The sequence below is a fragment of the Toxorhynchites rutilus genome, chromosome 2, assembly GCF_029784135.1.
Source record: "Toxorhynchites rutilus septentrionalis strain SRP chromosome 2, ASM2978413v1, whole genome shotgun sequence".
NCBI lineage: Eukaryota > Metazoa > Arthropoda > Insecta > Diptera > Culicidae > Toxorhynchites > Toxorhynchites rutilus.
The window spans coordinates 343,838,902-343,854,577 of record NC_073745.1 but is presented as its reverse complement, the minus strand read 5'-3'; the positions used below and the strand labels follow the sequence as shown (position 1 = coordinate 343,854,577).

Here is a 15,676-nt window from a genome sequence, read left to right as displayed (position 1 = left end):
GGCGACTCCACCTGTTCCTACCTATCAGACTCAACAACTCATGAGCCGGGCCAACTTCTTTCACTTCCCCTCCGAAGGAAGACGTAACCAGAGATTTTTCGCCTCAGAAAATCCCAACGACGCCAGCTGGGATTGAACCCAGGCCGATCGGATTGTGAGGCTGTTACGCTAACCACACAACCTCTGGTACCGTTACCCGTTTTTCTCATATAGCTGAACAAATAATCGATTATTCAAAGAATTGCTTCGAAGGTTTTTGATAGCACTCATAACATATAGTAAAGATTGGTGCGATCTAGGGCTCAGATTTTTCGCTACTAAATGCAGTCTGTGAAGCACGAAGTGAATGGCCATTACGTAGTTGTAACTTTGAGTGAGCTATAAAACCACGATGACGTCCAACCATTGATGGTGCACCATCAGTCCCAATGATCTTCCATGGAATGGTTTTCCATGGATTCCATGGAAGATCATTGGGACTGATGGTGCACCATCAGTCCCAATGATCTTCCATGGAATGGTTTTTTTCGGTGAAAAAACCCATCGATTCATTTCAGAACGCTTATGAACTTGCAACCTAAGGACAAGCTTGTTATACAGTAAAATATCAGGAGCATGTTTGGACATGAACTTGATGAGGACTTCCTTCGTGTTAAATCAGGTATATGTTTAAAATACAGAGAAATGTTGAACATGCCTGAATAATTCGTACGCTCAAATACATTATCTTGCACGAACCTGTTCACGTTTTTTTACTTGCCGAATTTTTCATCTTGTACTTTTTGTACTTTTTTTATTTTCATCTTGTTTATTAAAATGCACAGTAATAATATTTTCTACTAAAATATTAGTCATTCTAAGGGTTGCCACATCTACAGAATATTCTGTATTTTAACACTGAACCCATTTTGAGCTTCTAGACAAAATATTCTTGCAAATTACATTATCACAACATAATTTGCCTACACAACTTCCATAAACCATACATCGAATGTAGTTTTCAGTGTTTACTCCTCTCATGTTATTATTTTTACTGATAAATATATGTAACCTGCCCTAACTACCGCAACGGGTCATTTGACCCTTCCAAACATTTATATTAGGCTGTCAAAAAAGTTCTGAGGTATTTCCGCGAGGTGTCGTTGTAAGCGCGTAGTTCTAGTTGTATTCATTGTATCGAGTCATACTATAGCTTGTTGGAAAGGTATTTTTGCGCGCTATAATATAGTTCTTGACAGTGTTTTGTTTGGTTAAGTCGTTCGTGAGTTATAGTGTCGCAAATATGGAGCAAAATAAAGAGAAAATCCGACATATTTTACAGTACTACTATGACAAAGGTAAAAATGCATCTCAAGCTGCCAATAAAATTTGTGCAGTTTATGGACCCGATACAGTTTCCATTTCCATCGCACAACGATGGTTTCAACGTTTTCGTTCTGGTGTAAAGGTCGTCGAAGATGTGCCACGCTCCGGAAGGCCTGTCGTTGAAAATTGCGACAAAATCGCTGAATTAGCCGAGAAAGACCGGCATAGTAGCAGCCGTAGCATCGGCCAAGAGCTGGGGATAAGTCATCAAACCGTTATTAACCATTTGAAGAAGCTTGGATTCACAAAGAAGCTCGATGTATGGGTGCCACACACGTTGACGCAAAAAAACATCTTTAACCGTATCGACGCGTGTGAATCGCTGCTGAATAGCAACAAAATCGACCCGTTTCTGAAGCGGATGGTGACTGGCGATGAAAAGTGGGTCACTTACGACAACGTGAAGCGCAAACGGTCGTGGTCGAAGCCCGCTGAAACGGCGCAGACGGTGGCCAAGCCCTCATTAACGGCCAGGAAGGTTCTGCTGTGTGTTTGGTGGGATTGTCAAGGAATAATCTATTATGAGCTGCTTCCCTATGGCCAAACGCTCAATTCGGACCTGTACTGCCAACAACTGGACCGCTTGAAGGTAGCACTCATGAAGAAGACGCCATCTTTGATAAACAGAGGCCACATTGTCTTCCATCAGGACAACGCCAGGCCACACACTTCTTTGGTTTCTTTGGTGACGCGCCAGAAGCTCCGGGAGCTCGGATGGGAGGTTCTTTTGCATCCGCCGTATAGTCCGGACCTTGCACCAAGTAACTACCACCTGTTTTTGTCCATGGCGAACGAGCTAGGTAGTCAGAAGTTAGCCACAAAAGAGGCCTGTGAAAATTGGCTATCCGAGTTTTTTGCCAATAAGGAAGCGAGCTTCTATAACAGGGGTATTATGAAGTTGGCATCTCGTTGGGAACAAGTCATCAAACAAAACGGCGCATATTTGACTTAAAACAGATGATTGTAACTAATTTTATGAACAAATGAAAATTCAAAAAAAATACCGCAGGACTTTTTTGACAGCCTAATATTATATCAGAAAGATTTGTATGTGTGGTTGTGACACAAAACCATTACATTACATATTTTTGCTGTTGCTTTATTCATTTTGTTGTATTTGGGAATGAATAGTGAATGATCAGAATTTATTGTATTGCTGACTATCCAAGCGAAGCAAAGTTCAATAAAACCATGTATAAACATCATACAATTTATAATGAGAAAACTTTTTTATGAATTATTTTGTTGTATTGATACGACTTAAACAAACTATAACTAAGAACAATAAGTTCAAAATGAAAATAAACCTTTCTTTCCATTTTTTTCCGTTCGTGTTTTGACGCAGATTTTTTTTTGCTAAAAATACAAATACAGGTCGGACTCGATTATCCGGAATTTTAGACTCGATTATCCGGAGTATTTTATTTTTGATTTTCGGAAATTTTGAATAATTTCTATAATAATTCTATATTGAATAGCAAATATGGGTATCAAATGAGAGGGGTTTGACTAGTAGAACACAGTTATTTATGAAAAATGGAAATCCAAGATGGTGGCCACTACAAAATGGCGGATTTCATATTTTCTCAGAACCCCATCAATATGGGTATCAAATGAAAGGGCTTGACTAGTAAAATACAGTTATTTATGAAAAATGCAAATCCAAGATGGCGGCCACTACAAAATTGCGGATTACCTATTTTCTCAGAGCCCCATCAATATGGGTATCAAATGAATGGGCTTGACTAGTAGAACACAGTTATTTATGAAAAATGACTAGTAGAACATAGCAGAAAATGAAAAATTCAATTCCAAGATGGCCGCAGTCCCCAAACAACTAATTACTTTTAGAAAGGTTTCATTCAGCTTGGCCTGTTTCTATGTATGTTTGAATGTTTGTAGGGTTGTCCCACATTAATAGAAAATTGACCCCGTTTTTGTTGAATGATTGATTTGAAATTTGGAACATACATTTAATTCTACTGTCATTATAAAACTGCGTATTCCATGATCCTGAAAAATTCAATCTGGCCGCCGCAAAAAAATGGCTGAATGGCTTGATTCGGAAAATACACTACACTATGAACAACATAAATTCGAAAAGGTCGACGCCACAAAATGGTCGCTATGTATCGACTATGTCGACTATGCAATCCCCTCAATATTGGTATCAAATGAAACGATTTGACTAATAGCATACAGTACAGGTCGGGCTCGATTATATACAGACTCGATTATATGTGATTCGATTATATACAATTTTTGGACTCGATTATATTCAGTTTGGAAAACAAATACTTTTTTTTTATATCTCAAATATGACTTATTTCATGAAGAAATGTAACATTTCAACGTTAAGGTGAAGTTTAAGTGGCTATTACATGTACAGTGGGGTAAAAGTCGTGATTTTTGAATATTTTGCTTGAATTTTCACCAGGAATTGTTTTTTTTAATTAGATTTTAAGAGGCGTAGCACTTAAGGCTTTTGCCTCACCAGGTATTGTTTATATCGATATTGCAGTCAAATTGAGAAAGATAGAAGGTGTGCGTCAAAAACAATTGTGGAGCGGTTAAAGAACTTCATTTTAATTGATAGAAACAATCTAGTTGATTATAAATTTTAAGGATAAAATTAATAATAACACATTTAAAATTAATAACTTTTAAGTGTTTCACTTCCAAAATGTTATTAAAATTCACTAATTTAGTTGTTCCACTACTATATCCTGTACTAAATTTTCTCATCTTTCAAATGAAAGCATCAGAATCGTCTTCCGTAGCGTACTTTTTAATGTAGAGCCACTTAGAGGCAACAGAGTCCAAAACAAAAAAAAAAGTTTTATAACTCTGTCATTATTGAAATTCGAACATATGCGGAGGGGGATTTTTTTCATCAAATATGATCGTCTATCACCTCCTGAGAGAATTTGGATAAATTATTTTTTTTCATGTGAGAAAGGTGTTTTCTGAATCAAGAATCAAAAATCAAATTCCTCTTTTATTTACAAAAAACGAAAAATACATGCAAAAAAAAAAACAAATAAAGAAAAAAAATTGTTTTGACTCGATTATCCGGAGTGAAAAAAAATCAATACTCCGGATAATCGAGTCCGACCTGTATACAGATTTTTTCAGAAAATTTCACAGGATGAAATGTGCCAACTCTGGTCATTTTTATATTTATAACAGAGTGCTTCACGTAACACAACTTATGGAGTATCTTCAATATTTCAAATAAGAACTTGTGTTATTTTATGGGGGTCGATATTCAGACCCCGTCGACCTCCAAAATCAATTTTCGTTTTTGTCGACCCCTAGGAAACCGAAATCGACCCCAAGGGGTCGATATCGACAACTTTGAGAAACCCTGGTCCAAACTATTAATGTGATCTGATTCACTTTTCTATTAAACTCTGAACACGTTCAATCCCTTATGATTTTAATTTTTTGAATTGATGTTCATCTACTTTCGCGGCCAAAGATAGAAATATTAAATCAAGAAATTCAGTGTTTGATCATGTTTAAACACCTTGTTTTTTGATCCTACAAAACATACGGCGACTTGTTCCGTAACGTGAAATATCGATAAATTATCAAAAACAACTTTCATTCTGTTCTTCTTCCGTTTTTTGTGGCATTAATGTTCCGCCGTCTCTTCAAAGTATTACTTGCGCCATTTTTCAGTGTTTGTTGTTTATTTGGATTTGACTCAGATAAACTAAAAAATGAGAGCAAAAGGTGAGAACAAAAAATGGTTTCAAAAATGACAAGTCTTGATTCTCATTGGTAAGTTTGAGAATACACGAGTACCATTCCAAGCCGGAAGAAAATTGTTTTGACGAAAAATTCCTCGGCAACGGAAGCCACAACATTCATTGTTTTATTTTGATTAATGTTCTGTTACTTTAAATATGACTAGGAGACAACGACTTGGTGTCTAATCCTACTACACCTACACTCCAATCGTCGTTTGAATTTATCATAATCTTCACGAACATATACACAAAATGATTTTTTTTTCAGCTTCAATTGCACGGATCGTTACAGAATCTGTGAATACCGTGAAGCAGCATGCCAATTCAATTTTCTCATTCCCAGAGAGTTAGCTCATTCGGGATGCATATATGAATCTCGCACTTGGTGACATTGCCTCATGCCAAGCGCCTTGGGATGTGTTCCAAGCGATGCTTTGCCGAGAACAAATAAACATTATATGGTTTGATAACACCGCGGGGTAAAATTAGATTCGCACTGAGTCGTGAGAACGTGCGCGAACACACGCATTAATGGTAACGTGGAAACATCTTTTTGTTTGAATGTCGCCCAGCTCGAGAAAGAGTTAAAGAACTGTAGTCACACTCATTTGCACCTTCGGCTTGTCGTGGATAGGCAGCCAACAAAATTGTGCCATTTTGCTTGATTTCTGAGACGCGAACTTCGAATTCTCGAGATGTATCAGATAATTTATTGTCAACCAGCGTGATCATTATTACGCTTGATGTGTTTTACCGGTTTTAAAAGTGTCCTACAAAGAAATATGACGGAGATCAAGCGGTAGATGAAAAAAGCTATTCGCTAGAAGGAAAAAAACCTGTTGATATAACGTATGTGGGACAAACTATTGAATTACGGAACAAGTAATAGCCGTAAAAAGTTTTAATGGCATGCTCATTCACGTTGTACTTTTTTTTTCCTAAATGTAAGAAAAACGCTCATGTGATTCAAACGAAGGAAACTCTTCTTGATGAACGGTGAGAAACTTTTCCTCTAAGTAATATATGTTAATGGATAAACTTATATCGAATAGAATTGCAAGAAAGGACAGTCAGCAAGAAAATTTTCGATTTTCTTTGGTTTTACTCGTTTCGTTATAAATCTGTCTGTAAGAGTTTGTAAGGATTCATAACGTATGAAACTGTATCTAAATGGATTTGACATTGATAGTTTGGATGTGAAATAATTCCTTGCACCGAATCTTGTGGACTATGAACTATCACACGCCCTTGACGATTTCTTATGGTAGAATATTATTTCCTTCCAGTGATTGCATAATGTTCCAAATTGAGGATACTTGCAAACATACGATTGATATGGTTATATTGGTATAACTTCATTTCCGCCATGGTTTCTCACCAAACCCGCCTCTCAAACGATTCATATAGACTTGCATTCGAGGCAACAATACGGAACAATCATTCCGCCGATTTATGAACCCCACCAAACAGTGCATTTTTCTAAACTAGCTGGTTGGCTGTGTGGTTTATTACACCAAACGCTACAAATGCCACAAGCCTAAGTTTGTGAAACTCATCACACAGATCATAAATACTGATAATAAAAATAAATTATTCGTGACGTTACACGCCTATCAATCTTTCCATGGCGATGCGAACTGAGCATTTTCTACTTCGATACATCTCATGAATTACGCGAGAACTGTCAGAAATCCAGTACAAGACCGCGTTGTTCCCGCAAGTCCACCGAGAACAATACACAAACCGAGCCATAGGGATGCACCGTGAACGTTTTCTTTCTCCTCATTCTGTATGAGAAATATGATGGTTTAACTCTAATGTTAAAAAAGCTCGAAACTGAACGCTCTCGGCCTTCGCGTGAAGCCAATAGAGGAGATGTGTCTAAAACGCGCATGCCGGGCAATTTGATCCGCCTGATTTTCTCGTAAACCAGCAAGAATAGAAGTGCAATGGATATAGGCAATCGTGCTGTTCAATTATGGAATCTTACCATGCAAGTTTCACATTTGTAACATGCTTTAAAAAAATAAGAAAAATAATTTTCTTCGGAAGCGATTTCCGATGTAATTTTCTACATCATTTCTATAAGGTTTTTGTTGCTTGAAACCGATTCAGAGGCGATAACTGTTGGTCATATTTATTGAGTCGAGTTCCCAGTGAATATCTCAGATGAAGAAAATGGTAAGAAAGGATTCTTTTCTTTCTCAATTTGATATTTTCCGCATTAGCTTACCATTGGGTAGTATGGCATACCCTCTATCGGGGCAATTTGCTCGCCTTCGGCCGTAAACATTCTCACGAGAGAAATAGCTTGTATGTGAGGGATGCCAGATGATTTTTTTCAAATATCTCTGCATGGCACGAATAAATGTCTTCAAATGTAATCATAATGAACAAAATGAGCACACCATCACAATATTTCTAAATCATGTTCGATAAATCACACAAACAATTGTTTTTACATATTTTGAAATGACCTCAGTATGTTTTCACAAAATTAAATGTCTTGACAACGAAAACATGTCTTCACATCTGGCATCTTTATTATGTGCAGCAGGAAAACAAGAGTGCGGGCTGGAGAATTAATGCACGAATACTGGGATAATACGCTAGCCGGAGGAACGGTTCCTTCTCTTCGCAGGTGGGCATGAAGGGAATAGATTGATGGCAAATTTGGCATATGGATATATTAGGGAGCAATAAATGCTTACATGGTGGTTTGACACTCCTTTACTCTCTCTGTAAAGAGAGGGAGGGGGGGCACCTCGAGAACTAATCAAAGAAATGGAATCAAACTTAGCATATAGATGTTTTAGGGATCGATAAACGTTTCTATGGTAGCTCGACACTCCTCTCCTCTCTCTAAAGGGGGCTCACATACAAATAAAACACAAACTTCTGCACTTCAAGCAAATGGAGCCAAATTTGGGATGTGAGGGTTTTTGGGTACGAGAAATGTTTCTATGATGGTATGACAGCCTTCCCTTCTCTGGAATGGAGAGGGGGTTCCATAAAAATAATACACATATTCCAAACAAACATGACAATTGAAATTTTTCGGAAAACTCTGAAGGAAAATGGGAAAATTCCAAAAATTTAATTCGCATGTGTTCTACAATTACATATTGACAAGCGTTGTTAGTCCATTTGATGTTTGCGGTAACGAAATTGATCTTCGTTCGAAAGTGGAAATGGATTTTAATGTGGTAAAACGCACTCCCATATCGTCTTCTATCTATATAAATAAAAATGAATCGCCGAATGTGTTGATAAGAGCAAAACTCGAGAAAGGAATTGTCCGATTTAAGGCTGTCTTCATTCTATCATATTTTCTGTATCAAACATTTATTCCATGTAACGGAGACTCATGTTATTTGCAAGTGGATGAAATATCTTGCACGATAATTGTGTCTGAAAATAATCTAATATTATAATGTCGACTTTTGGTAGAAGTACTGAAATTTTATAGTAAAAAATATTTATAAAGGGTATATTAGAAGATCAATCAATGAACAGTTCTGCCATTGGACCCATGAACGTGTGCTTAGTAAGAAAACGTGGATGTGATAACGAAAAATACAAATAGTACAAATATAACCTTCAGTACTAATGAAATCATTAGACGCCATCAAGCCTAATATCATGATTACAGCAGCATGTTTCGTTTGAAACTCAAATTTTACTGTTGGTTGCTCAATAATTTTTTTCACATCTGACAAAAGGACACTTGCTCGCGACCGACTGCGCGAATGTGGAACAAGTATTCCATGTCCATCCCTATCCTATTCTTCCAATCACTCCCACCCATCATAAAGGCAATGTGTGGTGTATGACTTATCTACAAACAGCATATTGTACATTATCAAAAGGCTAACTTGAAAATAAGGGGTGAAACGATTAAAATTTGATGAACTAAAATTGGACGTATTCATTTTTAGTGTGCTTTTAAAAAATCTGAACAGCTCTCATGAAGTTATTTGTAATAAAGTCGGATATAATGGCTTTTTTACTTGCAGGCTTTACAAGCTTATTATGACCTCTTTTTGATGTCATTATAAACGGATTCCACTGTATTTTCGTCGCCTGCGAGATATTAGGTGGCGGAAAAACTATTTTTAAAATGCTTCCGATTGTCCGATTTGGGTCAAATATGCACCGTTTTGTTGGAAAATTTGTTACCATTCTAAAGGATAAAGGATGTCTTCATAATAGAGTTTTTGGTTCTTATTGGCACAAAACTCTAGCAATAGATTTTTACAATCTTTTCTTGATCCCAATTTCTTATTATTCTGCAACTTTTGCAATGCAAGGAAAGGAGGTAATCGCTTGATTCCAGGTCCGGACTATATGGTGGATGCATTAAAACATCCCAACCAGGCTCTCGAAATTGTCTGCCCTTGCATTGTTCTGATGGAACACAACACCTTTTCTGTTGGTCAATTCTGAACGTTTCTAGTCAATCGCTAGCTTCAAACGGTCCATTTTATGACAGTAGAGATCATAATTTAGTGTATTGCGCTAAAAAAAAAATGAAAAAAAAAACAAAAAAAAAATTTTAAATGTAAAAATAAAAAAAAATTAAAAACAAATTAGGGTAAATGATCTTGGTTTGTCAGATTTGGGGTGTTTTTACGCTACTAGTAAATGCAAATCAATTTTTCTTCATGAAAATCACACATAATCGATACGAGTTTGGGTTTGTTGAAAAGCCCCAAGTCTCTAGTTGCTAATACTACCATAAGGTGTTGAAATTATTCAAAATGTTTTTTAACGATTTTCCTTAAAGAGGAATTATGATCATGGTTTGTCCGGTATTAGAAATCACAATTTTTGAATGAAAACATTCGAATTCACAAGTAGATGTTGCATTTATCATTGCTTGAAATTACTGTCATAATATTGATCCATTCATAATTAAGGCTTTCTTCAGAATATTACCTTTTCTTAGGCATTTTAAAAGTGTTACCCTCAACACACTCAACACAGAGAATCTTGATTTCTGCTATCCGCGAAGGACACAATATATAATACAAACTGCAGCGCGCAAAGCGGTTGCCATAGAAATCATGTGGACAAAATAACATCATTGAATTGGACAACTCATGATCAGAATTGAGTTCATCAAAATTCGTTAATTTGATGGTTTAGCTATGTAAATCTGATACAAATGGTGTGCAAGCATGATGTTTACAATATTTGTAAGTGTTTTAATCCAGAAAAGGTCTGAATACGTACGAAATAATCATCTAGTGATCCAAATTTTTTTTTTCGATATGACACCAGATCTCGACGTTTTATGCATTTTTAGGTCATTTGGCATCGGAAAAAAATCATTTTCCAAATTTCTGAGAAATGAACGAATTATTTCCTAGATTTGAAAATCTCACATTATGTAAAGTTAAATATGCTCTTTCAAATTCCACCAATAAACATTTGTTATGTTTGCCCCAGAAAAATATACACCCTTGATCCCAAAACCATGTAAACTATGAAAAAGTCATAGGAGGGTTGTGTCCGAGACACGACCGCATAGTTGACGTACGATTCCGTTAGGCTATCTGTTGATTTTGGATTTTTTTTTTAATTCCATTTATTTATTTCAGGCTCATTAGCATTTTAGCTGTAACAGAGCCGAATTTTAATCGTGTACATGTCACATGGTTATCATATCTATAATTATAGCACATTACATTACACAGTTGCCATTCGCCAGTATTCCTTCTATACCATTGCATATGGTACATTTACACAGTAGCCATTTAGGCGTAAGAGTATTCTGTATTGTATTTTTCTTCCATTATCCAGTTAGACCACCGGACAGCGGAGAAAGTTGATTGATCATTGTTGAGCTATTTATAGAACAGCAGCCCGATGTGTTTTGCAGAGCAGAGCAGTTGTATGGATGAATCGATCTAATTTCGACAGTGGATCGATCTCCATCGCTGATGATTGTTGCGTGGACGTAGCTATTCTGTAATAACACAAAGATGGTCAATGAGGGTCCTGAGTTTTGAACTCACGATCGATCGCTTACTAAGCGAACGTGCAACCAATGTGGCTACGGAGACCCCCCTTTGTTGATTTTGGATTTGGTGGCCATGAAAAGGTCCGTTTTGTTTTGTTGTTGGGTATTGTTTGATCACTTCACCAGTGTTTACCGAGTAATGATGACAGAAGGATGGTAAATAGCCGTTGGATGATGCGTATCAGATTAAAGATACTGAAGTGGGACGATATATGATGAAAACCGCCCTCTGTGATCCTATACGAGAAATAGAGAAAAAAAAACTCACCAATGTAATATAAGATAATTACCAATACCGAACACAATTATCAATTTTTCTCATCAGTAAAAACATGTTACTTTAATATAGAGAAAACATATTTGAAATGGAAAAGCTAATTTTCTTTAATAATTTTTACTGTTTCTGAAACTCAATGCGAGTTTTAATTGGACTACCAACACCTAATACTATATGTAGAGCATATGGGAAATCACTTTTTCTAATATTTCTTCACTTTTCCAATTTTACTCGTCGTATAAACTTTCCTTGGGTGAAATGAACGCAACCAAACAGACAGCTTAAACCAAACGACCCGTACTCGAGCGGGAACACACCTTGGTTTTTATTTATGAAAATTGAAATAAATCGTTTCATAAATCAAGTCATTTTTAACTCAACTGCTACCATATACAATTTTACACTTACACATGTGCTAAATTTTTTCCAATACACGATCGATCACTGATATGAAATTTCACGAAGCAACCAACATTAAAGTTCCAAATTTAAATTATATTTGTTAAAATTAATCGTATCAGTCACCTTACTTGCAATACAAAAATGCCCCCGACTTGTATATATTTGCAATGATGATGATGATGATGTTGAATTAAAGAGGCTTTAAACTTTTCAGTTCATTCGCCTCTAAAAATTTGCAATGCCGATTTCCCCCAGGCAGCTCGGTTTTGATGTCTCTGTTAGGGAATACATTGCGGTAGGAACAAAAGCTCCCCTTACTTTTATGTATTTGCAATACCGATTTCCCCCAGGCAGCTTGGTTTTGTATTGTATCGCATGTATCGTTCATTTCGACCAATCAGAAGTGTGTATTTATTAATATAAAAAATATTATGGAGTACCGAAATCGATTGACGCAAAAATTTAATCAATCCATCATGAAATGGCTGAGCAAAAAGCGTTTGAAATTGGACAATTTTCACGATGTACTCGATTTCCGATTTTCAATTTGTACCCCAATATGTTCCCGAAAGACGTAATCCTACGTCAAAAACGACAAACAAATGAAGAGGACGTATCTTTGGAGCATATTCAAGGGGTCGATATCGACCACTTTGAGCACTCCTGGTCAAAGAGTGCAACGAACTAACAAACAGAGAGCAATACAGAGTGCGTAAAGTACCGGGATAACAGAGTTCTACACCGATTCGTAAAAGAGTTCCAAACTAATTGATAAAATTTCTCAGTAATGAAGGTAGTGTGGTTATGCTGCATTAGGCTGTCCAATACAACGCCTGGTCCGTTACGTTCTCACTGCATAAAATATATTTTCGCTGCAGCAATTCCTGGATTACAGGATTTTCGACAATCATGCACATCTATTATTTGAGATACATTCTGCGAAAAATACCGGGAATTACGCATTTAAAAAGTGCGCCCAAAAGTATTCTGAAAAAAATTGGCAAGTTCCCTATATCGACACGGAGTACGAGCACGAACTGTGATTTCGTTCAACAATCGTTCTCTGAAACCGATTTTTCGAATAGCATTTCAAGTGGCGAAGAGCTTAAAAATTATACAGAAGGTGAATCAGTGAATCGATCATATCAAAAACACGTGTGTGGGATTAGTTCTGAATTTAAAAATCAAAAACTCAATCGCGTAAAGTTCGTTGAAGACATGCTAATTAATTCCGACCCGTGATACATGGGTTAATGAGTTTGACATGTAAGCAGCCGACTAGCTTCAGGCCGTTCAATTAAACCGGGAGGTCAAGGTAGTATTGACTGTTTTCTTCAATTATTGTGATGTTGTTTACTTGGAATTCCTACCGAAAGATCAGATTCAAATGGAGGATATTATGGGGGCAATATGCAGCATTTGAGAGAGCGAATACGCGACAAGACAAAACAATGCAGTGATGGAACAGCAAATTTGGGAATTCGGCGCCAAATGATGCTGAACATAATGTTGGGGAATTTCTAAAATTTGAATCTCAATGATTCAATGTATCATGAATTCGTTGATTTTATTTTTAAATCAAAAAGCAATAGAATAATGCATTATCATATATCGATAGCTATGCACCAGAAAAGAGCGCTATTTCTAAGTATTGCAGCAAAAGGCAACGAAATTTGAATATGAAAATTGTAACAAAAATCAATAAAGGAAAAGCATACAGATTCCGGCCCGCTGACAAACAACAAGAGCAAACCGGTAAATTTGCCGTTTGTATGTGTTTGTATATCAGATCGAATCTCACCAACACACGATGAAAAAATCCACCCTGGACAAAACAAGGAACAATCTCGAATCCTTCTATTCGATTAGCATCCCCCACCCACTTTGCTAGACTTACCAGATCTCGATGCAAATCCTTGCTTATATGTGGTGTGAGTTTCATGAGTCCGATAAAGATGAAAAACAGTCCCAACAGGATGGATAAGCTCTTCAAAACTATCGAGCCCATCCGTTGGGTGTTTTGCATGCTGGAAGTCGTTGTCGTCTGTACGGTTGTCGCGGTTGTCATGGCTGCTAATGATGATGACTCTCCCTCGACTCTTTTTTTTTTCTTTCACGCTGAGAGAATGAAAATTCCGCCGTCTGCTCGAGAAGAAGAAAATTACACTTTTCTGCTGTTTTGCACTCTTGCTGTATGTGTCGCCTTTCTCTTGCTATTGAATTTTTTCGTATTTTTAAACTACAAATCACAGTGAATTTTCGTTTTGACTTTCTTCCGTTTGTCACCCAACTTTTCTCCTCCTCATGCGGGTTTAATTTATGCACCCGTCATTATATTGCATCGATATTTTTCCTCTGCCCGATCGATATTTTTCCGTTTATTGGTGATTTGCTTCCGCCTTTGGCTTTTGCTCACTCTCCTTCAAATCAATCTTTTTGGAGAAACATATCATTTGCATCGAAATTAGAGACACTTATCGAGAGCAAAAAATAAAACACGAATAGCTACGTAAGGAAATTGCTTTTCGTCGCACTTTGAATGATAGCAATCACAAACTCGGAAAAAAGTAGATCCCCTTCGATCTTCACTTGTATGACACTTTATAAAATTTATAACAATTAAGGACTATGGCACAAGCAGTATTTTTTTCTGCCGTTCGGGGTTTTTTTTTTGATTCGTGGTCGTGTTTCTCGTTCAGATCTCTACATCACACTGGCAAGAGTATCATAAATTTTCCTACAATGTCTGCCCGAACGGGCGGGCGGAATATGTGATGATGTGCTCTCAGCTTTTCTCTTGCTTTTCCGAGAGAAAGAGCGAACGGAATCGGACGGAGAGTCAGTGGTTTTTCTTCGGGCTGAGTGATTGCGTTCCTTTTCCGGTCGCTTACGCTCTGTATCCTTGTGAAGGGTTGTCGATTTTTCGCGCTTCCATGAAAATCAGAAGGCAGCCAATGAACATTGAACGAATTGGATTTGAAAACTGAACGAAATAAGCGCGTGGAGCGCTATTGGTGGCGGCCGATGAACGAATTATGCAGACGCGGCGTGCTGTCATATTTTACGCAAGACACATTTTGAAAAAGCGTATGGAATTATGAGTTATGTTTTTTGATTTTAGGCAAAAACAATCTATATAAATAAAAATGTAAGGAAAAATCTGTTGGTAAGCGGAAAACCCCAAGAAGAAATGGTCCGATTTTAGCCTTCTTTATTTTGTTGTATTTGTCTCTTCCCGTAGATCAATATAATGGAGAGAAAAATTGGAAAATTTTTGGAAAATCCTGAAGGAAGGTCAGAAAATTCGGAAAAATGAATTCCGACATGTTCGAAAATTACATCATAATAAGCATTGTTAGTCCCTTCGATGTTTGCGCTACCGAAATTGATCTTTGTTCGTAAGCGGAAATGGATTTTCAGGCGAAATAACGCATTTCCATATCTTATCCTATCTAGATATATAAAAATGGATTTCTGTCTGTCTGTCTGTCTGATTCTTATGGACTCGGAAACTACTGAACCGATTAACATGAAAATTGGTTTGTAGGGGTTTTTGGGGCCGGGGAAGGTTTTCGTGATAGTTTGAGACCCCTCCCCCCTCTCTAAGGGGGGGCTGCCACTCAAATTAAACACAAATTTCTACATTACTCGGGAAATAATCAAGCAAATGGAACGAAATTTGCCGTATGGAGGTTTTTGGGTGCAATAAATGTTTCTATGGTGGTTAGACACTCCACCCCCCTCTCTAAGGGGGAGCTACCAAACAAAATAAAACGGTGTCGATTAGAAAATCAATCAATGAACAGTTCTACGATTGGACCCATGAACTTGCTCATAGTAAGAAAACGTGAA

The 15,676-nt window shown here is 37.0% G+C and overlaps 1 protein-coding gene across 1 annotated transcript in view; it reads right to left on the bottom strand.

The window, feature by feature from the left end:
- LOC129770227 (novel acetylcholine receptor chaperone) overlaps nucleotides 1-14,561 on the bottom strand; it is a 33,192-nt gene extending 18,631 nt beyond the window's left edge. Inside the window, exon 1 of the mRNA XM_055772925.1 lies at nucleotides 13,722-14,561. Within this exon, the coding sequence (XP_055628900.1) occupies nucleotides 13,722-13,892 (171 nt within the window). The 5' untranslated portion in view covers nucleotides 13,893-14,561. The remainder of the gene's footprint in view (nucleotides 1-13,721) is intronic.
- Between the last annotated feature and the right edge of the window lie 1,115 nt (nucleotides 14,562-15,676).